A 26797-nucleotide genomic window follows, 5' to 3' on the forward strand; every position below is an offset into this window, starting at 1 on the left:
CCAGGACAAGTAAACTAATCCTTCTGTTTTTAGGTTTTCTTCCTGATTCAGTGTTCACTGAGTTGTCATCAGTTTTAGATCAATTTCCAGAGCTTCAGGAATTCTACCCATTTTTCACTGTTTCTAAGGGGGGCCTTTGCCAGAGGTGTCTTACTGACATCACCCCCATTACTACTATTTTTTATCAGTGACAACCTTAGTCCTCCTGCCTCCTGGATAGAAGTAATTAATGTATCAAATCACCAAACTGAGCCTTGCTTCCTGACAGTACCCAGTTCAGAACTGTCCCCCTCTGCCTTAAACCCTCTTTAGAATCACTCAACACAGCCCAAATTCTGTAATAAGGCATTCCCAACTCCCTCTTAAGAAGGTACCCCCTGGTTCCTTGCTCTCCCTTGCTACAGCAAACTAAACCTTTGTTTAACCACATGTGGCCCTGGTGATCTCTGGCTGGTGGGAATCAGCAATTTGCTTCTGTGTTTTTCCTTCATTTCCAATCATTACTTCTGATGATGCTTTGATCCTGCTTCTCTCTCTGCTGCCCCTTCCCACCAACCCCAATTAAATATTAGAGCAATTAATTTTGTGTTGACTTTATCTTCTCTTTCTTGGTCCACACCCTGTCTCCTAGGGCCTCATGCAGCTAGTCTGTATACCATCAGTTTGTCCTACTGGATCTTTCTACTTTAGTCTTCTGCAGGCATTCATGTCTCTAGTTCATGGTAAAAAAGGAATAAACTCATTTCCTTTCCCTTTCCCCCTCACCACTTCCCCATCCTCTATTCCCAGTCTCCTCCCTCTTTTCCAAGCCAGGAACCCGGGAGTCTCTATATGTCCTTCACTCACTTGCTGCTCCCTCCAGCAGCTCATTGAGGACATTCTACTCCATTTCTTAAATTTCCCCAACCATGTTCTCCCATTGCAGATACATTTAGCACATCACTTTGCTTCTGGCCTTACCCCATTCAGTTTCACCTCCACACTGATTCCAGAGCATCTATTTCAAAACACAAATATGACAACCATGCCACTCATTTGTTTAAAATCTTTCCATGACTCTCCATCACTTATGAGATAAAGTCCAAGCTCCAGAGACAAGCACTGAGAATCTAGCCCCCAACCACCATCTCCCACGTTGCTTCTGACCTGATGCTAGAACACACCAAACCATTTGTAGTTCCCACAATATGCCACACCGTTTCAAGCTGCCATGCCTTTGTGTCTTCCTGGAGAGCCGTTGGCTGATACTTACTCCTTTCAGTGCTTACCCAGGTCCTTCTCCATGCCTCTGTCATGAGTTCTTCCTGGACAAAACTTACACTTGCTCTACTATGGTACTTGCTGCACTTGTATTATATTTTACATACCAGTTGTCTGAAAGAATGTCCACCAGTTTGAATCTGTCTAATACTTCCTCATTATTAGTTTCTGGTTATGCATTTCTGGAAGGAATCGCAGGAGTGAAGTTGTGTTCTTTACAGTGCATCATATATGAGGCATGTGGTCTAGATTTGTCCTCTCAGTAGTACTGTTAAAAGTCAGCACTTGGTTAGGGTGGAGTCTGCAGGCTTCTCTAATGGAAAATTAACTATTTTTATCTTTGTTATCAACTAGTGACATTTTGAGACTATGTAAATATCCTATTTCTCATCATCACCCTTGCCCCCATTTTAGCATCCATTGATGTTCTTGCCTGAAAAACTTATTACTGTGTTGACTATCAAATGGTGATTTTCTAATTCAATTATTCATTCTACATTTACTGTTGGCCTTTTTCTGTAAAGAAGAGCTGTCCCTTCTCCTCCACTTATTTATTTATTCAGTTATTTATATCATTGTGGACTTATGGATTCATATATTTTTCTATGGGTTATAATCCATTACTCCTATTATTGTGTTTTTGAGTGTTAAGAACTAGAAATCTGTTAGTAGAATTTTAATGCTTGATTCTTGGAAACTGCAAACCTGAAAATGCAAGAGTGACAAAGGAAAATGCAGGAACAGTTAGTAGTTCGTCATGATTTCTGCAAAAGCTTCAATAAAAAATATAAAGGCACTAAGTAGAAGAATCTGTAATAAAAAGGGGAAGGATGATAATTATTTTTAAAATGTCTTAAACATGGTGTGTATATGCTGCATTAGCAAAATATTTCTATTAAGCAGGGGTTTTTGCCATTTAAAAGAAGAAGGGATCAGAATTTCTTGCTTTATAGGGTTTGCAAAGTCTTGTGGCCTCTGTCTCACAAAAAGTAATTCCACCTGGCTCCTTTGTTCCCCTCTCAGACTCATGGGGGTTTTATATGTGCATATATACCCTTTTTTTTCCCTTTTCCTACAGAAAATAGGTAGGAAATGGGGATGGCTGTGAGCAAGGATGAGTGCCTGAGTGGCCTAATGCTAGCCTGTGCTCTTTGCAGCCTAATTAAAGGAAAATGGCTGTGCTTTCTATGAAGAGAGAAGCAGAATAAGAGGAAAGGAACACAGGAAGGGAAGCTTACGCACTAAGAGCTCTCCTTTTTCTCCAGAATTCAGCGCCAACCTCGCCTACTACTATTAGACCTGAGCTTATATAACAAATCAATGTAAATAGCTGGACAACTTCCAGGCCACTAGATTTATTGTGCAAATTCAATTAATGCAGCTCCTAATAAACCAGCAGTGTGCAAAGAAATACTGCCGAGGGAATAAAAGGGAACATACTTAGGGCTAAGCCTCAATCTCATCCAGCGATGCTGTAACGCAGAGGCAGATGTCGTCGCAGGAGCCAGCGGGGCCCAGGTCTCCACCACTGTGAAACGGATGGCGATGACAGTTCAGTTTTGCTTTCACTGGTAGATTTAAATGGAAACAAAACTCTTAAGTATATAGAAATCTTGCTATTTCTAGAAGAAAACTGGTTTTCCCTGGCAAGTCAGGCACAAAAGTTAAACAGGTCAGAAGACAAACCAGACCGTTTGGGCTTCAGAAGGCCTGAACCCTAACTCAGTTTTTTCCTGAAAAACTTTGGCACAACTGGTTTAACCATTTTGATTTAATTGGCTCACCCAACAAAACAAGCAAGGGCAAAAAAAGTACTCCATTGACACTTTTTATTTAACTCTAATCAACTCAGAAAAAAATAAAATAAAATCCCCAGTTTAACTATTTCCATGTAATTTAAATTCATTTCCACATCAGTCATTAGCGTACAACAAAACTTTACCATGACTTATGAAGTGCCTCTTACCTTTATTAACCTATAAAATTTCAGGTAAGATGTAACATTTGCGTAATCTAAAGCATCTTTCAAAACAAAAAAAAATTTGTTTAGCTAAATTAGTTTTTTTTTAGACACCTTTGAATGGAGGAAAACAAGTCTCCAAGAAGAAAAAATAGTTATGCCAAAGTAAGAGTTCTTTTCAATTAAGTAGCAAATATTTTATTTTACTAATTTATTTATTCTCTAATTCACACCAGAAATAATATGAGATCTCTTACACAATTACAGACAATAGGATAAATGAGAACAACAAAAACAATAATAACAAAATATATACAACTCTTCCCCAGTGCTGGGCATAGAGCTAAACCTTTTACCCCAAGTACCTCCTCGAATTCTGATATTAATTCTTTGAAGTAAGGACCATCATTATTCCCATCTTACATTGAAGAAAACTGAGGCTGGAGTTGGTTAAAGCTAACTAGCTCATTATTACATTCATTAACAAGTGTTTTTTTTTATTTAAAGATTTATTTATTTATTTATTTCCCTTCCCACCCACCCCGGTTGTCTGTTCTCTGTCTATTTGCTGCATCTTGTTTCTTTGTTCACTTCTGTTGTCGTCAGCGGCACGGGAATCTGTGTTTCTTTTTGTTGCGTCATCTTGTTATGTCAGCTCTCCGTGTGTGTGTGGCACCATTCCTGGGCAGGCTGCACTTTCTTTGGCGCTGGGCGGCTCTCCTTAATGGGGCACACTCCTTGCGCGTGGGGCTCCCCTACACAGGGGACACCCCTGCGTGGCAAAGCACTCCTTGTGCGCATCAGCACTGCACATGGGCCAGCTCCACAAGGGTCAAGAAGGCCCCGGGGTTTGAACCGCAGACCTCCCATGTGGACAGACGCCCTAACCACTGGGCCAAGTCCGTTTCCCAACAAGTGTTTAAAAAAACAAATGACATCAGTCAATGGGACCCTAAGAGCATGGCAGTAATAGGAAGCTGAGTCCTCTATTTATTAACTTCAGGTCATGAGAATAGACAACTGAGTTGGCCCACACATTTGACTTTGAGATCCCTAGGAGTCAAAGCAAAAAGGGAAATACTGTCAGCCGCTAGATTCGTAATATGCATAAGGTAAACATGTTTCATTTTCTACAGTGAAGTACAGCTTTACCTGGGCTAAGTATCCAGAATTCAGAAAAACAAATGGACGGTGGGCAGGTCTTTTGGATAACCCCCTAAGAATATTATTTCTGAAAACCAGCACTTGGTTGCATAGGTGACAGGAGTTGTGCACTTGCACTCTAGCATGAGCCGGGTACTAACGCATTGGATGGCTGACCATGGAAGGTTGGAATTCCATGTCCCTACAGATACCAGAAGCCTGTGGGCTGGTCAGGATCTCCCTCAGAAACACTTTTGGGTGTGCTCAGAGCTCAAAAAAACTGTCGCATGGACTACAGTGGCCTCCAACAGAGAGCAGGGCCTCCAAGCCCCCTATAGCCACAGGAAAGCACTCCCAGTGTGCTGACATGCCCAGTTTTAAGCAGTGTTAGCTCCTGGGTTCCCAGTAAACCGGGGAAATGGGCCAAGCTCCCCCTCTGTAGATCCATGAACTGACCAGCCAAAGAGAGGTATTTACAAGCCATTCAGAAGCTGCCTGGCCTCTGACAAAGAAGGGATTTTTTTTTAAGACAAGGGAGTAAAGAGTTTATTAAGAAACAAGACAACAAGAAAAGTACATGGTCCAAGTAGGACCGCAGGCCTACTGCAGGGTGAGTCTGTTTGATGTTCTGATTGGTTGCACCACCTGTCATTTCTCAAGGAGCCAATGGTGAAGTCTTTTGAGGGTATCCAGGGCTTTCCCTCTCATTCCAAATGAGGTTCTCATGGCCAGGATCTTGCAGTGTCTTTCGGGCAACCTTCTTCTCAGGAGGTTCTCAGACCCCGGCCCTGGGGCCTGTCGGCCATATTGTCTGCCAGGTCAACCACCTTTCCCCTTTCACTATACTAACTGCCTCAACTCCCCCCTCGGAGGGGTTACACCCTTATTCTTAAGGGGGTGCTGAAGGGTGATGGTCATTCTTCTATAACTACTTCCTGCTGGTTAGAGGAGTAGGCCCTACCTGACAAGGTATAAAAACCCTCTTGCTACTGTATCACAGTTGGGGAAAGACAAGTCTGGCACCATGGGTAGAACTGGATGAAACCCCCACATGACTAATAAGGCATCAATTCTGTAAGAAATAAACTTAATTAGAATTTTGAAGATACATGGTTCCACTAAAAGGGGGCCAGCCATGACATACTGGACCATGAGAGCGGGAAAGGCCAGGTGCTTTCATGGGCTGCATCCTCCCAAAGTTGCTGGGAAATAACATTCTTCCTTGAGTTCTTGTATGCTGTTGGTTAACTCCAGGGAGAGAGTGTGTTAGATGGTAGACCTGCTGCCAACCCCAGTTCCCACAGCAGTGGTTATGCTTAGGACAGCTAGCAGAGGTATGAGGAGAGGCACTGCCCTAGACATAAACTCACAAAGACAGTATAGGCAGCAACAAGATAAGCACATGGCAAGCAAAGCAAAGACAGTACTTAAGAGAGCCATTCCTTTATCTTATAGGCATGTTCATTAACTACTTAGAAAATGGATTAAGTTTACCAGGATTTTAACATGTTCAATATCCCTCTGCTTATGGTCTAGAATAGAAAAGATATCACCATAATCATCAGGCATATGGGTACAGCACTTAGTACTAATCAATGCACAAGTTCCTCAAAGAAAGAAATTTTCATTCTTTTCTTTGGCAGTACATCGTAAGCCATTTTTCCTTAGAGCAGTTGGCTTCCATTATCTGGCCAGTTCTAGATAGAGACAACAAAATCATTACCAGATTATATTCAGAGGATATTGTTTTCTGTTATCTAGATCTTCGGCAGGTGAAAATTACAACTAGTTAGCAAATAACTGACTAGTAGGTTTTGCTTTCAAAGTCATTAATCTTTATTTTAGATTTTCCTCACAGCAAGGCATTGGATAGATACAGATTCTGGCAAACTCAATCTGGACAGGAAATATTTACACTCAAACTTCTATTTCAGTCTTCAGGGTTTTTGTTTGTTTTGTCATGGTGTGTCATTTGGTTTTATCTGCGCATGTCGTTTTCCTGAGTAAACTCTACTACTCCAGAAACATGTAATTTAATTTCCAGGCAATGTCAGGTTAACTGGAAATACCTATTTGTTCCTATTCTTATTTTTGAAAATTGTATTGAAATGCACAAATCCACTTTCTGTCATGGGCAGAGTAAAATGACCAGAATCCAACCTTACAGTGAATACAAATTGCTTCCTGTTCTCTGCGTTCAGGCCAAATCAGGTCTGATGGGAAAATGGAGAGTTGGGATTCTTCCAATGGCCTGGGAATAGTTGTCATATGTGGAAAAATATTTTTAAATTTCTTTTGGGAAGTTTAATTTTGGGATTGGTTTAACTCTAGAGTGATAGACATGCTCTAGCTTTGGGGACTTCAAGTAAAAACATTCTCTCACTTTTCCTAAATTTAAGTTAAGAAGAGATTTTTATTAAAAGTCAGTGCCATGGAGCCTATTTAGTATCACAGCAGATGCAACACTCATTCTCCCTTTTGTCTTCAGAAACAAGGTCCTTATTTGTAGAATGATGCAATAATTCCCAGCCTCCCCTGCAGTTGTGGAAGCCACACATTTTGGCCAGTACCACATAACTAGATATGTCATGTGAAACTTCTGGACATTCTCCTTAGAAGAGAGAGGAATTGCCCTCTTTCCCCACTTTCTCTAGCCTAGAACATGTATGTGACGCCTGGAGCCCAGGGTGTCTGTTTACATGTGAGGCCAGTGGCCCTAAGGATGGGTCTAGAATCTGATGTCCATAGGAACCACCATGCCAGCCCTGGAATCCCACCTAGACTTTCTTTACATGAAAAAGCAAAAGCAAAAAATACATCTATCTATGCCTTGTTCAAGGTGTGTTGAAATTTTCTGTACCTGTAATGAAACTAATCTTAGCTTTACCGGGACTATCAAGGAAACTGGAATGATTCTGAGAGTCGCTAGAAGGGCTCAGGAATGAGCATAAGGAAGTGAGATTTGGTTTTACACTTGTTCAGAGCACGGGCTTCAGGCCAGGCAGAATTATGGTTAAGACCCAGTTCAACCACTCATTAGCTGTGTGACCTTGGGCAAGTCATTTAGCCTCTCTGAGTCAATTTCCTCATCTGTAAAGTGGGCCATCAAGTCCCACTTTAATGGATTGGAGCAAGGATGAAATGAGATAATGCACAGAAATGATTTAGCACAGGGTCTGTGGGTTTGCGTCCCCAGATAAATACACCCATGCCCCCAGCTTTGAGTCATGACAGAAAACAGTGTCCTAGGGTGTGGTTAGCATCTACTAGGTGATCAGCAAGATGATTTAGACAATATAGCTGCACATCTACTAATTATGAATTGATATTAATAAGAATTAGAAGAAAATATAACAAGCACATCAAATCTGTGATTTCATAGATATTATTGAACATAGCAAAAGAAGGTACTTCCATTTAAAAAAGAAACAAAATTTAAATAAAAGTTTGAAGTCATCGATGATGTAGTCATACAAAAACTGATGGGTACCCAAATGACAGAAGTTTAGCAAACACTAACCCAAGAGAGGCTGACTTAGAAATGCACCTGCAGAAAGCAGAGTGAACTGAGCGCCAAGTGGACCACAATTTCATCCCCCGCTGAGCTCATCTTGAGCCCTGGGGCCCCCACTGCAGCCCTGTCCATTGGTGTTGCCGTAAGTTCCTCCAGCAGTGTCCTCTGCTGCACCCCCCACCTTGCACTTTTTGGGGGAAATGACTATATCTTCACCATGGCACCCCTCAGTAGCTGGACCAGCTTCTGCTGCATAATGGCATAACTGACGACTGGCAAAGAATGGCTCCCTAGGCCTTCTGTTGAATCAGGAGTTCTGGAAGACACCCAGGACAGAGAAAAGAGAGGAGAGGAAAGTCCTCATGGAAGCTCAGTGGGGAAGGAATGGGTACTGGCTGAGGGAAGGACTGAGGCAGCAGAGATCCATGGACAAGTGGAATGTAGGTATTCGAAATAAAGACAGGGTTTGGAAAGGCCTCACTGGACCTTTTAGGATGGATGATGGATGGATGATGGATGGATGGGTGGATGGGTGAATAGATTATAGAAAGAAAGAAAAAGAAAGGAAGGTAAAACTCAGCTCTGTTGTTCTTGGCACACATACCAGCATGGAGGTGTGGATATGGGGTAGTGTGGCTCCAGAAAATGTGTTTACAGACCTATCTCTATCTCACCTAAATGACTTAGCCAGACTTGGCCCACCCAGGTGCCTGCTGTGGCCAATGTAATTAGGCGATGCCAGCCAGGCTGGTAGGATGATAAGGATAAACCACAGAGCAGAGAGCATCCCCAGCAACTGAGCTGATGGCTACTACATAAGAATGAGGACCCACCATCGCCAAATCTGATATTTGAAAGAGAAGCCTAGGGAGGTGGATGTGGCTCAAGTGCCTGGGTTCTCACCCACCACATGGGAGGTCCCTGGTTCAGTTCCCGGTGCCTCCTAAAGAAGACAGTGAGCTGGCCCAACAGGCAGGTGTGGCAAGCTGACACAAGAGACACAAAAAGAAAAACATAATGAGAGCTCATCTTCAGCCTTAGGACCCCCACTGCAGCCCTGTGCATCTGTTCCCCAACAAAGCAGGGAATGGAGGTGGTTCAAGTGATAAGGCACCTCCCTCCCACATCAGAGGTCCCGGGTTCAGTTCCCAGTGCCTCCTAAAGAAACAAGGAAGACAACAGACACAGCAAGTGCAAAATGACAATGGGGTGGGGAGAAATAAATAAATAAAAATAAATCTTTTTAAAAAATAAAGAGAAGCCTAAAATCCAATTTCAAATATTGTTCATTCCAAAGTAAACACATCTGTAGGCCATATTTAGCCCTCGGCGTGTCCGTTTGCATCCTCAGTTATATAGCATGAGCTTATCATTTCCTCCCTTCTGTGCATGGAAGGTAAACATGGCGCAGACAATGGCATGTTGCTCAGAGAAGAGACAGGTCCTACTAGCCACACTCAGTCCTGCAACGTCACAAGTTCCAGACTCACCGCGACCTTAGCCTACAACCAAGCATTTTAAGAGGATACTGCTCCACCATGAACCTAAGATGGTGCCTGTTCTGGAAAAGATATGGACAAATGGGAGCATCTTTCTCCAAGGAAACCTGCAGGCCACCTGGCTGCAGCTCCCGCATTAGGAAATAAAGGAAACTGAGGCAAGTTTTCAGTCAGAGCAAAGTTCTGTGCAGGTGTGAATGGCAGCTGGGATCCTCCAAGTGGCCCTGAAAGCTAAAATGGGCTATTATGGCCCCGAGGGAGAATTAGAATACTATTAATTAAAAAATAATAATTATCTTGGGAAAACAGATGTTTCTTCCCTGCCCACCCACCTTTTTCCTAACTACTGGATACTTCAGCAATTTCCCGTTTGGTTGCCGTGGAGCTCAGCATTGGGCTCTGCAGCCCTCCCTCCCTGTTGTCTACCAGAAAAGCCTTGACCTTGGAGTCAAGTTTCAGAACTTAAAAAAAACAACACATTACCTACTTTTTTCCTTTTCCCTAGATGTGTGCTTTCTCCAAAGGCCAGTGAATGCAACTTCTTTGCATGTGTTTTGTTGATTTGCTTTTCTCAGCCTTGCGCGTGGCCAATGGAGGTGAGAGTTACCAGATCCCACCCAGTTTAGATGATTCTGTCGATAAGACAGCTCAAGAGGCCGGGGGAGGACGAGCTCTGGAGAAGTCTAATCAATTGCTTAATGATTGGAGGCTATCGACCAGAAATGGTTAATTCAGTTCTGTGAGTCGACGTTTCCCTGGGGCTTCTGAGAAAAGTAAATTATTCGCAAAAGGGATGGAGAATTCAAGTTCTCTCACTTGAACCACGCTGGCCACTAGCAAGATGTACAGGGACAATAAATGTCTTCTATTTAGATGCTGGAAACCTTGTGTAGGTTGTGTGGAAGTGATTTTTGTGATGTCCACACCCAAATCCGCACAGCCACTAAGCCACACATTGCCGTGTGCTCTTACCTTAGCCTTTTCTCCTGAAGCCTTCTAGGGTTACTTAATGGTGCCTATTAGTCTCCCTTTTCGAATATGAATTGGAAAAGCAGCTATTATTTCCTGGTTTTTAAATTCATGATATTCATGGAAATATAAATTTCCCAAAAGCTCATTACTACTGCTGGTCATGACATAGCACTTTGCAACCGCTAATGCAGAATCCTGCCCTCAGTCTTGGCAAGTATTCAAATCCTCCTCCCCCTTGTACAGAGAAGGACAGACAGCAAAGCAAAGCAATCATTGATTCGGGTGGGGGGAAGGGGATGAAAAAACTAGACCTAAATTTTTCTTAAAGTAAAACTATTTTCCACCATCCCTACATCAAAAGGAAATAATCATTTAACTCAATGCTATCACCACTTCAAAATAAGTTTGGTTAATTATGAAAGCTGCCATGTTGCTGCTCTAGGATGATTTATGGAGGCTCACAGTGGCCCATGCCACCCTAAATCCTCCCCCTGCCCACCCTCAGCTGCCCTCAGCTGGGTCGCTGTGGCTGGTGCTAAAGATTTCTAGGCCAGGAGGGAAAGCAGCTGGGTTTGAGCCCCGCCCTCACCGTCCAGAGCTCAGACACCAAGGCCTCTTCCAGGAGCTTATTTCCACCTGCTCATTCACTCTCCCGAGGGTCAACCTGTGCCACCTGCTCTGAGGACACGGAGCTCACAGGGCATAAAATAAGACACACATCCGACTGGCATTCCCGCCAAGTCAGAAGTACCATGTGCAATGCAAACGGTGCCGAGGAATGAGGCGGAAGCACTCAGAAGAGGAGTTAGAGACGGCTTCAAGGAGATGGTTTACATGAAGACATGGTAGAAAGATGGCAATGAGAAAAATGGTCTTCCCAGCGGCAGAAACCGCAGCGGCAAAAAACGCAGCGACAAAAGCCCTTCAGGCAGAAAGGCAAGGGTGGAAGGTACTGGAAGCAGATGGTGATGGGGGAATAGAATCTTCCACACACCACAGGGGAGGAAGCAGCAGGCAGCCCACCTTTGGGGATGCAGATTTGGAGTGGGGAGAAGGATGTCTGAGCTAGAAACAGCCTCACTGGAGGGGGGTGCCCAGGAGAGCGTCCCATCCCCCACCGCCCACTCCCAATATGTCCCCATCCCAACAGGCTGGGAATGACCAGACGTGCCACAACCCAGAGCTAGAACAGGAAGGGAGCTCACCGTGGCTTTCCAGAATTCCAGTTTCTTTAGAGCTGACTCAGTCAAGGTAGGAAACGCTCAGCTAGGTTGCCGGGTGCAGACAAGCCTGGTGCTGTCCTTCCTGGGCAGGTTGGGAGTAGAACTACAACACAATTCCATTTCATTTTTTCCATTGTGGGATTAAATTTGCCTAATATTGCATGAACTATTATAATAGCACCTGCTGGCAGGAAATGGGCCCAGGCTGCCCACTGGAAAGGGTCTGGTCTACCAAGGACACGGGCTCTGGTTTGAGAATTTAGGAATGCATCTTCCTCCTTGTCCAGAGCAAATTCTGAAATACTCAGTGAGCAGCCTTACCCCACTTCCAGCAAGTGTTTTGTTTTGCTTTGTTTCTAGCAAGTAAATTATAAATACCTACATTCAAAAGTTTTCCATTCAAGTGATAGCCCCCTTTACATTATAGAAAATGGAGATTCAAACATCTCCATTCCCAAAGCTAACTTACCTTCTAGGTCCTCCCATCTAAAACCAAAAGCCCAATAGCCATTCATTTCAGGAGCTGCTGGCAAATTTGATACACATGATGTTTTGCTATTGGGAAAACACTACTTAATTTTTGAAAGAATTGTTGGAAACTCTAGATTTTTAAAAATCTTTTATAAAAAGTGTTATGCAGCCCCATTTTCTCAATTTCCTGAGAAGTTAATTTGCCAGGTGTTTGCAGGGAGGGAGGGATAAACAGGTGGAGCCCAGGGTATTTTTAGGGCAATAAACTATTCTCTATGATGCGATAATGGTGGATGCATGACATCATGCATTTGTTAAAACCCATAAAACTGCACAACACAAAGGGTAAACCCTAAGGTAAACTAAAGACTTCAGTTACTTATAATGTTTCCATATTGGTTCATCAGTTGTAACAACCACACTAAGGCAAGATGTTAATAGAAATGTGAGCAGGGGAGACAGGGGTATATGGGAACTCTCTGTACTCTGTTCAATTTTCTGTAAGCCTAAAACTGGTCTAAAAATAGAATGTATTAATATATATTTTAAATGTTCATTTGCATCAGCTGCGAGCTCCTGGGGGCATCTGAATGAATATGGAGAAGGGCCAGGCCCTCGGGAGTGGGAGTGGTAACTGACCAAGGACCAAGCAGGGCTTGGGGCTGTCCACTGCCGAGATGGACTTCGCCCCAGTGTCTGCTCAAAGATCATCCAGGGAGCACTTTTAAAAATCCCTACTCAAATATACAGTTTCTCCAAGAACCTGCAAGTTCAGTTTCATGGCTGCTGGATTTTGTTTGGTTTGTTTTGTTTTTTAACCAGAAGAAACAGTTCCTTTTCAACTGCTTGTCTAAAACACCCTTTCTCTTACAGCAGCCCTACAGAACCCAGAGGCCTGCACCTGACCGTGCAGGCATTGCTAATGAGCCACCCACCCGAGAGCCTGAAGCCCTTCCACCAGGGAAGACCCCAGGGCTCGGAGACTGCAGCCCATCTGCTTTCATTTCCTTCCTCGATCCCATTCAGTTCTAAATGCTTGCTGCTCAGGGTTGCTTTTTGGAACAGGAGACCCTCCAGTGGGATTCCTGCTGGTCCTCAGGGCTTGACCGAGTCTGAAATCCCAACTTTACCCCTGGCTACGCGTGTCCTCTGGTACATATTTTGCTTGATGCAGGTGGCAGTTTGTGAATGATTGGATGTTGCAAACAGACGTTGCAGAAACTGTTCCCAAGACAGGATGGGAGTCTACACTCCACTCTCGGGGATGGACTACTCTCTCCCAGATGTAGGGAGAATTAATTTCAAGCCCCCTTTGCAAGTGGTGACCAGGGTGAGACCTCGGAACTCAGAGTGCTGGATTCGTTTCAAGGATAACCTTTTTGTTATCATGCTTTGCTTTAATGAAACTCAAAAGTTCTTTCTGGAGAGAAAAAAAAATCTAAATAGGGCTCTATAAACCTCTTTCTCTTTTACAAACAGAAATAGCTGCTACAGATGAATTCCAGGAATATTGGTAGCAAACCGTATACTTCAGAGATTATTCGTCACCTTCTGGGCAAAGATTCCAAAATGTTTTATCATTTGGAGAGAATACATATAAAAGAAATAAAATGTCAGGTCTCCTAGGTCACTCGTGTTCAAATAATTTAACATACAGTGATGGGAAAAGGGTCCGTCAAAAATCCAGGGACCATCTCTGCTGGCCACTGGTGTGTGAGGCCGTGGAGAGCTTCAAAGCCAGAAAAGGAAAAAAAAAAAACAGTTGCAAAAGCATCCACCTTCCTCTCTGACCTGCCCAGGACCTGTGTCGACTCAGCAGATGTATTTTCAGAGGTTTAAGGGCCTCTCTTCCAGCAATCTGTGTTTAGCTTCTTGGATGGAGGATGTGGGAATGTGGACATTTAGATCGTGGGTCAGGGCCCAGATGGGCAGGGGAATAATCCCAGGAAGTGGGATTTCTCTGGGGCGCACTCTTTGAAGCAGACAATACAGAATCACTGATGGATAACTCAGAGGGCAGGTATAAAGGCACCAGGCAAGGAAGTCCACCTGAACAACACCTGGTTTGTTGGAACAAGACTGTGCTGGCAGTGAGGAAACCAGAGAGAAGAGGTTATGCTCCTACAAGGACGTGCCTGCAGGCTCCCCAATCAAAGACGGTGAGAACCCTTCCTTGATGCCCCCAAAACAAGTGTGGTAGATTTCGGCAATTGAAGAAAAAGAGTGTGACAAATTAAAAAGGATGCATTGCCTAAAAGTTACCTCCTGAAAGCCTCCTTGTTGCTCAAATGTGGCCTCTCTCTAAACCAGACTCAGCATATCACTGCACTACGTTCCCCCACTCCACCTTACCCCCACCCCCGGCTTGAGACATGATTCCTGGGGGTGAGCCTCCCTGGCACTGAGGGATTATCATCAAGTGCCAACTAGCAATGCATTTGGAGAAAGGCCTCAACCAAAAGGGGGAAATTAAATACAAATTCGTTTTTATGTCTAAGAGATTTCAGAATGAGTCAGGAGATCATTCCAGAGGTTATGTTTACGCACATCTCAGCAGGATCTCATCGACTGCCTCAGTAAACAGTGCCTCAAACAGTGGGCTCCTGAGTGCTCTAGAGACATCTAGATGCTTTAGGTAGAGCAGACAATCTCAGGAATTCTGCACCCTGTCAGTGGCCCTTACTTTGGGATATATGCCCCTCAATGTAACAGAGTTAAGACTCACAGTTTCCCTACACAGGACTCTTCTGCCCTGTTTATCTGAACCTATAATTAGCACTATACTCATTAAGTATATGTCCCAGCAACTTAAATTTTCAATCTGTCCATATGTTGGTTGAGCCCTAAATCTCAGCAAGAGTTGCAACACCTACTCTCCAGTCATTGGACTCACCCAGGACAAAGGATGATGTCTCAATCAGAAGCAGAGTGGGTATCACCATCCTCAAATCGTTAAGATTGAGGAATGAACAAACATAATGCAACTATGGACTTAAATAGACTTAATGATTATTCTAGCAATGGAAGAACTTGTAACACTGATATAAAGGCAGTGGCCACCAGAGGTTCTGAGGGGAGGGAAAGGGAAGGATAGGTGCAACATGGGGACATTGGAATTGTCCTGCACAACATTACAATGACAGATACAGGCCATTATACATTTTGTCAAAGCCTATAAAATTGTGCAGTGCTAAGTGTAAACTATAATGTAAACTATAGTCCATGGTTAGTAGCAGTGCTTCAATATGTGTTCATCAACTGTAACAATATACCACACTAATGAAAGATGTTAATGGGGCAAAGTGTGGGAGGGGGAGTGGGTAAGGTACATGGGAATCCCCTACATTTCTGATGTAACATTTATGTAATCTAAAGCTTCTCTAAAAATAATAAATTAACTCAAGAAAAAGGATCTGTGGTTTCTAATGAAAAATTCATTCTTCTGCCAAAGGGGTGGAAAGTTTCAAGACTCGCAAGTCCCACAATTCTCTGAAGCTTTTCTAGAAGTTTTATAGACCTCAGAGGCAGGGCAAGCCTGGCAAAGCTATGCTTGAGTGGACTTGGGCTACTTTCGATGCTTTGGTCCACGAAGTCACCATCCGAGGAGACATGTCCAAACATCATCCCACTGCACTGATTGCTCCCGAGGCAGCCAGAGCCGACATAGAGGTGGGACTGACCCTGCTTCAAGTCTTTTGCTTTGGCACGTTGGATGTTCGACAAGGCTAAGGGGGGCCAGAACCCCAGCCAGGACCCCCCATCAATGCTATCCAACCATTCAGGGCCCCGTGACCTTGAACAACACCAGGGGTGGGCAGTACTCTTGATGACAAATTTCCATGAGGTCCCCTTCCAACATTCCAGCCTCCCTGCTGCAGAGCTGAGCAAGACCACCCCTAAACCCCAGTGTGCCAGGGCTTTCCCATGGTTTGCAATGAGTCTCTCCCACTTAATCTTCCCACCGAGGGGTAGTTTGCATGGTTTTGTCAGCTGTTCATTTAGCAGAATTTTATTCTATATTTTACAAAAGACCAATCAGAACCCAGCAGTCTAGAATGCATTCAGTGCAATGCACACTCATCCATTCATTATCCGTTTGATGACCTTACATAGGGCACCCCATTGTGCACACGGCTGAGCTAGATGCCCTTGAGGATCACACAGAAGATATGGTTGGGTTTCTGCCTTCTAGGAGCATCATTACTGCCAGTCGCCTCCCTGAGCTCACCTCCTACCAATCCCCCTTTGTCTGCTCTGTCCAGCCTCCATGGCATCCTCTTGCCCTGCCTTGAGGTGTGTTTGCCTCAGGGTGTTTGCACTTGTGGTTCCCTCCCTCCAGAATGCTTTTCCCTCAGATATCCAAGTGGCTCCCTTTCTTCTTTCCCTCAGACCTTCATTCTTGAAATTGCCAGCTCAAGAGTGAGCCTTCTTCAGCCTCTTCCTCTTCCAACGCTTCCGTCCCCCGTTCCCCTGTTCTCCCAAGCAGTTCTCACTATCTATCAGGCTGTAAACCCCGTGGTGGCAGGGATGTTGGTCAGCTGTTTCCCCAATACCCAATACAGTGCTGGGCACACAGCAGGTAGAGTGTAAAAATTAGTGGACTTAATAGCTGCATGAGTTTATGGTCTTAGCAAAGGTAGGGAATTAAAAATGGAATTAGGTCTTATTCTGGTCCAGGGAATAGGTAATAGGTATTAGCTGAAAATGCCGAGCTAATCCAAAAGCATCCACGCAGGTGGGGTCTTGTCATGACCCTGCCTGAGCGGCCCTTGGCACTCTTGACCTCCTTCCCTAAGAACTAACTTGGGGAACAGAAGTTGTTCCTCTGCAGGTGAGCAGCTGCTTTTATTTCCTCTGGGCACACACGCGGCATCCATCAGCAGTGATGGGAACTACACAAGCTTGCCTCCGCAGGAGGGTAAAACCCCCCTACCCGCCCCTGAAGAAGATTCCTGTTCCAAGACACTGAGCTTTAAAATATAATAAGCGTTAAAATACCAGTAAATGTTCTTGGCTATTCCAAGAATGCATCAGATGTTCGCCTCTCACCTGTAAATAAAGGATGGCCATATTGTTCTCCATGTAAGAAAGCATTGGTTCAAATGGTTTTCAGTGAAAAGTTAACAAATCTAAACCCCGAAAGAGCTGCTCTCCTAAAAGAGAGTCAATTAAATCTCAGGGTAATTGTACAAAGACCATGTTGCAGCACCGAGGGGGCCTGTTTTTCTGGTTATTATTAATCCAGAAACCTTAACGATGAACAACATTTGTGTTATTGTCTACCCAAATTTAATTTGTTTATGCAGCAGTTCAGTTAATCCTGCAATCTGTTTTTCTGAAATGAGGGCAGATAATGGAGACACCGTTCTTTACAAGTCTTCAGGCTTTTAAATTCTGATAAAATCAGGATTCTTCACCGGGTCTTGCCCCAGCTCTGAATTAAACCACTTTAAATGTAATTACGGAACCTGGCCTTACATCAGGAACATCCATTTAAAAAATTGATTGCCCAGGCTGCTCCACAAGGCATTTTATGAGCAAACGATTGCAATGGGGCCAGAACTGTAATTTATAAAGGCAAAAAAGCAGGTAAATACTTTATTAGTGCTAATGAGAGGTTTGCCAGATAACCGACTCTTCTTTTCTCCTCGCTAGCTACTTCTCGGAGTCGTGGTGTATGGCCCTCTTTCACGATCGTTTTATTGATCTCAGGAAAGAGTTACGCCAAATCTTAGCTTCCAAGGAGGTAAGAATGATTAATGGATCCGTGGGTTATTCCCTGCAAATTATAAGCAGTTTATATTTGCTGCTCATTTGGACTTTCTCCTACATTCCCATCTTACAGTTTTACTTTTTGAACCACCTGTACTTCATATAAATAAATTACCAAGGGTTGCAGTGTAGATGGTGCAATTTCAGAGAGAGTGGGGGGTTACTTAAGTCTTTCAATGGGGGAGGAACTAACTGCCCTTTTTCCTTTGACCAGTACCTTTATTTTCATTATCTGCTAACAGCATTGGTTGAAAACTGAGTATGAGTTGTAATTCCTTGGCCCCAAGAATGAAAACTGCATTCCTTTAGTGCCTGCCTGTATTTGCCAGCCATTCACTAAACATTTGCGTGTGGGGATGTGTGGTTTTCAAAATGTAGAAGGAAGTCTTCCAGATGTCAAAGCACACTCCTTTTAGAACTGAAACTTCTTCCTCAGAGCAATACAGATTTCGCTGGAAGTTAGGCTGTGAGTCCCTGAGGTTCCATGCTCAGCAAGAAATTTGACTCACAGTGTGAAGAGTAGTTGTGAAACCTGAAATTAAATTCTATTCTTTCAGTCAATGCTAGAGTCCTTAGCAGAGTTATGGAAAGTTAACATCTGTGCTTGGAGAAGTCAAACATCAACCCTAGATCCTGCCTTGCTTCGCTCCGATGAGGGCTGGGGCATGGCTCGTGAGCTTCCACTGCATTTTACTGTCTAAGTGGCCACATCCCATGGTCCCCTGCTCACTTCCACTGGAGAGCCCCAGCCCCGGGAAGGTCCCTGTGGTGACAGCACAGAGATCACATGCCAAGTACATGCTGCATTCTAGCCCCAGCATGCCCCACCTCATCTAATCATGGAAGGTGGGTGGAGGTGCTCTTGTCATCACCCCAATTTTACCAACGAGGAAGCCGAGGCTTAGTGTAAATAAGCTGCCAGGGATTACACAGCCAGGCAGTGGCCAGCAAGGTTCACACCCAAGCCTCTCTCACTCTGAAGTGAGAAGGTGGGAAGGTGGGCACTGACCATACAGAGCGGAATTGTATGGCTCCTTACTTTCTCCTCATGGTCCCCCCTTTTCAGTTTTATCTTCAGGCTCCATGCTGGGAAAACTAAATAAGTGACTAATCTAAGGTTGATTCAGATAGGGGCATTATAGGGTTAAAACTGAAACCAAGCTCAAATGGCTTTATGATCCACACAGGTAGGACTCAGGCAAATAAACATACATGAGGGAAATGGAAGATTCTGTGGCTATATGTATAGGTCCAACGCTGCTACAGTCACATCAGTTGAAATATATATGAATGAAAGATGCTATTGACCAAACAAAACCCATGGCTGCAAGGAGGTCAGCACATGGCCCAGTCTGAACCCAAGTTTAAGCCTGGTGCTTCCTGAACTTTCCTTGATGACTCAGATACCTTCTCCTTCTCTCAAGCTTCTTATTGTCCCCACAGGAAAGTGTCATTTGTTTTCGGGTTACCACATCAGAACTCTGTGCCTGGCTCCTTAACCCCAGACCCTAGTAGCCCAGTTGATATTTGGCACAGAGCCAAGAAGTTTTAGGTATCTTAGTTCATCATTTACACTTGCAGTTTGCCTTTACCCAACCAAGAAAATTCTCAAACCCAGTGACAGTCATTTTTCATGGCACTCAACGAGATGCCATCAACCAGTTTTCCATGAACAGACATTTGCCGTGGGCCAGTTTTCTGTGAATGACCCCAGCATGGACACCAGGCCCTGTCAGTGGCCAGAAACAGCCATGGCCACTTGAGGAAGACGTGTTAGGTGCTCTCCAACTATTCTTGTGGATTTTCTGAGACTGAAACTTCTGGAAGAAAAGTCTCTACTGAGGGATTGTTCTGTTTGCAGTATTTCCATTGGTCTAATGAGAAGGGACACAGGAAGAGGTGGAGGCCGGAGCCGTGGCTGCCTCTCCTCGCTCAGCTCTGCCCTTCCCTGTGCTCTCCCACAGATACTGAGAGCTGTGGGAGGAGCAAAGGGAGGGGGGTGCAGGCATGTGGCCAAGAAGGACTCAGGAAATGCCAGCCACCACGGGCAACAGTGGAGGTGGCAGGTGCAGTGGAGACAGCATGACAATGGCTGTAGTAGTCACACAAATATGCAGGAAATTCATTTCAGAATCTGATAATAGGGGGGAAAAGGAAAGCCTTCACTACAAAATAACAAATTCCTTTTCTCAAATGTTGAGATGACATAACTGTCTCCTTTTACAGTCTACTTTTCCTTCAGGGAAGTATATTATCTTATCCTACATTTGGTATATAGATTTTCCTCTTCCTCCATATGTGGAGACAGGAATAAAAAGACTATTAAATATTTATTATAAGTAATCTCAAATCTGTATATCGCTTTTAAAAATTGCAAGCTCCATTATAAGATATCTCAAATCCTTCTGTAGAGATTATAAAGCCACTAGCATAAAACTTTTGTGCGGTCAAAATTATACTTCAGAGTCCTTTAAGAAAGGTATAACAATTATAAACATATATGTACCTAACAACAGAGCCAAAAAATATGAAGCAAAAATTGGCAGTATTTAAGGAGTGATAGACATGTCTGGAATAGTTGGAGACCTCAACACCCCACTTTCAATAATGGATAGAAAAACCACATAGAAGATCAGTAAGGAAATATGGGACTCAAACAACACTATAAGCTAACAAGACCTAACAGACATATACAGAACACCCCCCACCCCCACCCCAAATCAGCAGAATACACATTCTTGGCAAGTTGCACATGGAACATTTTCCTGGATAGACCATATGTTAAACCACAAAACAAGTCTCAATAAGTTTTTAAAAACTGAAATTGCTCAAAGTATTTTCTCTGCCCACAATGGAATAAAATGATTATAAGAAGGAAAAATGAAAATTCACAAATCTATGGAAATTAAATAACACATACTTAAACAACCAAATGGCCAAGGAAAAAATCACAGGGAAATTAGAAAATACCTTGAGATAAATGAAAATGAAAACACAGCATACAAAAGCTTATGGAATGCAGCAAAGGCACAGTGTACAAAAGGAAATTTATAGTTGTAAATGCTTTAAAAGAAGGAAGAAAGATCTTAAACCAATAACCTTTCTTGTTCTTAAGGAACAGGAGAAAGAAGAGCAAACTAAACCCAATGCTAGCAGAAGGAAGGAAATAATAAAGATTAGAGCAGAGATAAATGAAATAGAAAAAAATCAATGAAACTAAAGTTGATTCTTGGAAAATATAAACAAAATTGACTAACCTTAGCTAGACTGACAAAGAAAAAAAGAAAGCCATTAAAAATTATTAAAATCAGAAATGATAGGGTGGACATTACTACTGACCTTATGGAAATTTTTAAAAAGCATTGTAATAAAATGCTATGGGGAAGCAGACATGGCTCAACCGATAGAGCATCCACCTACCATATAGGAGGTCCAGGGTTCGATACCCAGGGCCTTCTGGCCCTTGCGGTGAACTGGCCCATGCACAGTGCTTATGCACACAAGGAGTGCTGTGCCACACAGGGGTCCCCCCATGTAGGGGTGCCCCACATACAAGGAGCGTGCCCTACAAGGAGAGATACCTTGCGCAAAAAGTGCAGCCCACCTAGGAGTGGCGCCACACACACAAAGAGCTGATGCAGCAAGATGACACAACAAAAAGAGACACAGCTTCCCGGTGTCTCCTGACATGAATGCAAGCGGACAGAGAAGAACTCACAGCGAATCAACACAGAGAGCAGATGGGAGGGGGGAGGGGAGATAAATAAAATCTTTTTTAAAAATGCTATGAACAATTATACCAAAAAATTAGATAACTTAGAAGAAATGGGCAAATTCCTAGAAACTTAAAAGCTACCAAAACTGACTTAAGAAGAAATAGAAAGTCTGAACGGACCTATAATAAGCAACAAGATTGATTCAGTAATAAAAATCCTTCCAACAAAGGAAAACCCAGACCAGATGGCCTCACTAGTAAATTCTACCTAACATTTAAGGAAGAATTAACACCAATCCTTCTCAAACTTTTTCCAAAAAATAGAAGAGGAGAGAACACTACCTAATCCATTCTATGAGGCCAGCTTTACCCTGATATCAAAGCCAGACAAAGTCACACAGGTAAAGAAAACTACATACTAATACCCCTTATGGATACAGATGTAAAAATTTTCAAAGAAATACTAGCAAACAAAATCCAGCAGCATATTAACAGAGTTTATACATCAAGACCAGGAATGCAAGGGTAGATAAATACACAAAAATTATTCAATGTAATATACCACATTAATAGAATATCGGGATAAAAACACATGAGCATCTCAATTCATGGAGAAAAAGCATGTTTCAAAATCAAACACCCTTTCATGAAAGGAAAAAAATCTCAGTAAACTAGGAGAAGAAAGGAACTTCCCCAATCTGGTAAAGGGTTTTTATGAAAACCCATAGCTAACATCATATTCAAAGATAAATGACTGAAAGCTTTTCCCCCAAGACCATAAATAAGGCAAAATGTCTGCTTTCACCACTTCTACCCAACACTATACTGGAAGATCTAGCCAGAGCAATTAAGCAAGAAATAAAAGGCATCTAAATAAGAAAGGAAAAAGGTTGACATGATTTTATATATTAAGAGTCCACAAAAAGCTATTAGAGCTAATAAATGAATTCAACAAAGTTGCAGGATACAAGAGCAACATGCAAAAATGAGTTATATTTCTATACCCTGACAATGAACCTTCTGAGAATGAAATTAAGAAAATAATTCCATTTACTATAGTATCAAAAAGAATAAAATACTTAGGAATAAATTTAACCAAAGAAGTAAAAGACTTGTATACTGAAAACTACAAAACATTTCTAAAAGAAATTAAAGGTCTAAATGAAAGATATATGTGTTTATGGCTGGAAAGATGTAATATAGTTAAGATGGCAGTATTCCCCAAAGGAATCTGCAGATTCAATGCAATTCCTATCAAGATCCCAAAGGGCTTTTTTTTTCCCCCCAAAGTGGAAAAACCAATCCTATTGTTCATATGGAATTTCAAGGGGCCACAAATGCCAAAACAATCTTGAAGGAAAAAAAAGAAAACTAAGCTGGAGGATTCATACTTGCTGACTTCAAAACTTCCTACAAAGCAACAATAATCAACAGTACTTGCATAAGAGGAGCTTTATGAATCAATGGAATAGAATTAAGTCCAGAAGCAATCCCATAAATCTACGGTCAAGCAATTTTTCACAAGGATGCCAAGACCATTCAATGGGAAAAAGAAGAGTCTCTTCAAGACATAATGCTGGACAACTGGATAACCACATGCAAAAGAATGAAAGTGGACCCCAATCTCACACCCTATGTAAATATTAACTCAAAGTGAGATAAATGTATGCACTAAAACTATAAAACTCTCAGAAGAAAACATAGGGGTAAATCATCATGACCCAGGATATGGCAATGGATTCTTAGATATAACACCAGAAACACAAACAACAAAAGAAAAAATAAGATATATTAGATTTCATTAAAATGAAAACTGTTGTGCTCAAAGGATACCATAAAGAGGGTAAAAAGCACCCTATAGAATGGGAGAAAATATTTGCAAATCAGTTACCTGATAAGGTCCTAGTATTGAGAATATATATATATTTAAAAACCTCTTACAACTCAACATCCCAATTTTTAAAATGTGCAAGGCACCAGGAGTGGCACTGCACACACGGAGAGCTGATGCAGCAAGATGACACAACAAAAAGAGACACAGATTTCTGGTGCACTGACAAGACTACAAGCGGACACAGAAGAATACACAGCGAATGGACACAGAAAGCAGACAACTGGGGGGGGGGGAAGGGAGAGAAATAAAAAATAAATATATCAAAATTTTTAAAAAAAGGGCAAGACATTGGAATAGACATTTCTCCAAAGAAGATATACAGATAGCCAACAAGCACATGAAAATATGTTCCAACATTATTAGTCATTAGGGAAATACAAATCAAAACCTTAATGTGATTACGACTTCATACCCACTACAATGGCTATAATTTAAAAAATGGAAAACAATAAATGTTGGTATGAATGAGGAGATTGGAATGAGGAGATTGGAATCCTACTGGTGGGAATGTAAAATGATGCAGCTGCAGCTACTGTGAAAACCAACTTTGGGATTCCTCGAAAATTTGACCACAGAAACACCATATTAAGCAGCACTATTCACAAACTCCAAAAGGCAGAAACAACTCAAGTGCCCATCAACAAATGACTACATAAACAGAATGTGATATTGTTCTATCCATACGATGTTATAGTGTTAAGTCATAAAAAGGAATGGAATACTCTATGGTGTACCACATGGAAGAACATCGAAACCTCATGCTAGGTGAGAGGGAAGTCAGGCACAAAAGTTCACCTGCTACATGTAGTGCTGTGAGAGGGAAGACTGTCACAGGTGGTCACTCTGAGAGTGAGATGGTCCCACTGAGAGGTGAGAAGGTCCCACTGAGAGGTGAGATGGTCCCATTGAGAGGAGTGATGGTCCCAGTGAGAGCCGAGATATTGACACTAAGAATTGACATGTTCACACGAAGACTAGAGATAGGTGTGACCACCACAGTGAGAGGAGGGTGATGGGCATAGCACGGACGGTTTATGGTTAGGCTGTGAGGCGAGTCTTTCACACCAAGAGGTCAGATGCTCACACTGCTGAAAGTGAAATGAAGACATTGCAACAGGTGAAAAGGTCACACTGAGAAGTGAGATGGTGACACATTTCGAGGTGAAAAGAGCACACTTTTGAGAGATGAGCTGGACCACATGTCAGAGGCGAGGTCACCCTGTGAGAGGTGAAATGGTCAGAGTGTGAGGTGAGATGGTCACTGAGAAAGGTGAGAAGGTCACACTCAGAGAAGCAAATGCATAAAAATCTCTTTTCAACCTAGAACTGTATTTGTCTTAGTAAACTTAAAAGAACCATTTCATGATTTTACACTTCTCACCCCAGTGTCAGAACAGCCTCATTTAACATGAAGCATTGCAGAATTATATCCTTGGGACGTGTGCATGGCACAGAAATCCTTCAGCCCTCCATTCCCCAGCAATGTTTGGTTCTCAGCATCAGTTGCCTTTTTCCTCTCAGTGCCTCTATCGAGCAGATTAAACCTGAATTCCTGTGGCCTCCACTGACTATTCTTCCACGTGCTATGTGTATGACCTCAGACATATATTAGTGTCTTGCTTAAATAACCAAGTGATAATTACATTATGCCTCCAGCGACCTTGAATCTATTTATCAATACATTTTACCATTAATAAATTGATTATGTAGCAGAATTCTGAGTTATCTACTTTTACTTGCTGTTCAAAACGAAAAGAATTATTGCAAGTTCAAATAAAGACGCTATCGAAAACCACACGACTTCTTTTTTAGGGTAACAATTATCACAATGCTGGGCAGGTGCACAGCTCAAGACACTGAAGTGCTTTTCCTAACAACCCTACTATAGAATGACAGATACATGATGAAACAAATATAGTAAAATGGCAACTGTGGAATCCAGGTGTAGATATTCACTGCAGTTGAGGTGGTTTGTCTATAGGTTTGGAAATGTTTATGATAAAATGTTGAGGAAATCCCTACTATATTATAGATATGTACAGCAGCATGTGATTCTTAATTTTAAATAACTTTATTCTCTCTGAGTCCTGTCTTTAAAGACATCAATGAAATCTGAGAGGTGACATGGACACAGTTGCAGAAATACTAAGAGTGTATTGTAAGGGTTTTTAATACTATTTCTTGGGGATTATAACTAAGTAACATAAACCATGTTTTATTTGTCTTCATGTAAGAATGTTTACACTCAATCCCTTTCTTATTCTTTAAACAAGAGTAATCTACAGATAATTTTATATGACAGTTAAAGACTTAAAATTCCCATCTTTAGGGAGCTAAGCACAAGCATTTTCATTATAGTGAAATGTCCCTCTTATTGTAATGCTCAGTCCAACTAATCTGTATGTCTGGCCTCTTGCTGTATTTTACAGGAGGAAGACTTTCCTTCCATAGAACAGTTAGCTCATCAGATAGAAGATGAAGAAATAAGCCTGCGTGAGAAACCCGGAAAATACCTCAAAAGAGTTTTCCAGGAAACCATCTATAAAACCCTGGTGGAGAAAAGCATCCTGGATTACCTTCATTATAATGATTACCACCTGCCCATGTACGCGTGGCCAGGCATCATTTAGTGCGGCCCCTGTCTCCTCTTTATCTTTCCCCAATACATTTAGTTTTTGGAAGTGCTCTGTATAATAGGAAACTTCTCTAAAATCTTGGTTTGACAGCCACGCTTCCTGTTTTGCTTTTTTTTCCTTCAATACGCCTTTACCTATGCCTGTAGTTCTCGATTGTACCAGTAGGTGTCGTAGTGCCGTGCGTCTCTACCCTGGGGTAGGGAGACGCTTTACAAACACGAGGCTTGTTCCTGTGCCGAATAATAATCCGTTTTTATCAATAAAGTGAGGTCATACTGCAAAAAAAAAACACTTGTTTTTACCTTGGATGTGATTCTCTTTGCCTTCCTGGAATGTTCTGTGGCCAGTCTTGTTAGTTCTTCCCATGTTCACCCAGTACACTATAGGGATATAAAAAAGGATACCGTGCACCCAGAATGGAAAATTAGTAAAAAGCTGATGAGAAATTAAATCTGTGATCTGAGAGCAGAAGGGCCGACTATGTAAGAGCGTTTACATGAACTTTTGAAATGGTAAGCTTCCCCGTATTTCTATTTCCTGCTGCAGATCACAAGAATAAAGTTTCCAAAAAAAAACTGGAAGTTCAAGGAACTCACATGCAGGTTTTAGATTATAAAAAGGCAGTGGGATATTCATCTGGTTCATTTTCTTTGACCCTTTGTACGGTTGCTTTGCATCAAGAGGTCTCTGGTACACATCAACTGTAATGAGGATCAGAGACCCTCTTTCTTATAAATG

At 42.4% G+C, this 26797-nt stretch overlaps 1 protein-coding gene across 13 annotated transcripts in view; it reads left to right on the forward strand.

The window, feature by feature from the left end:
- Positions 1-26348, forward strand: part of CFAP61 (cilia and flagella associated protein 61) — a 309663-nt gene extending 283315 nt beyond the window's left edge. For 8 of the 13 annotated variants that reach the window (XM_058286761.1, XM_058286762.1, XM_058286763.1 and 5 more), the window contains 2 exons: positions 17698-17788; positions 25853-26348. In XM_058286761.1, the coding sequence (XP_058142744.1) occupies positions 17698-17788; positions 25853-26053 (292 nt within the window). In that variant the 3' untranslated portion in view covers positions 26054-26348. Of the gene's footprint in view, positions 1-12915; positions 13302-17697; positions 17789-25852 lie in introns of those variants that run through there. The other 5 variants (XM_071211574.1, XM_071211575.1, XM_071211576.1 and 2 more) reach the window with 1 other exon arrangement.
- The last annotated feature ends 449 nt before the right edge of the window (positions 26349-26797 follow it).

Source organism: Dasypus novemcinctus, chromosome 24, assembly GCF_030445035.2.
Source record: "Dasypus novemcinctus isolate mDasNov1 chromosome 24, mDasNov1.1.hap2, whole genome shotgun sequence".
Taxonomy (NCBI): Eukaryota; Metazoa; Chordata; class Mammalia; order Cingulata; family Dasypodidae; genus Dasypus; species Dasypus novemcinctus.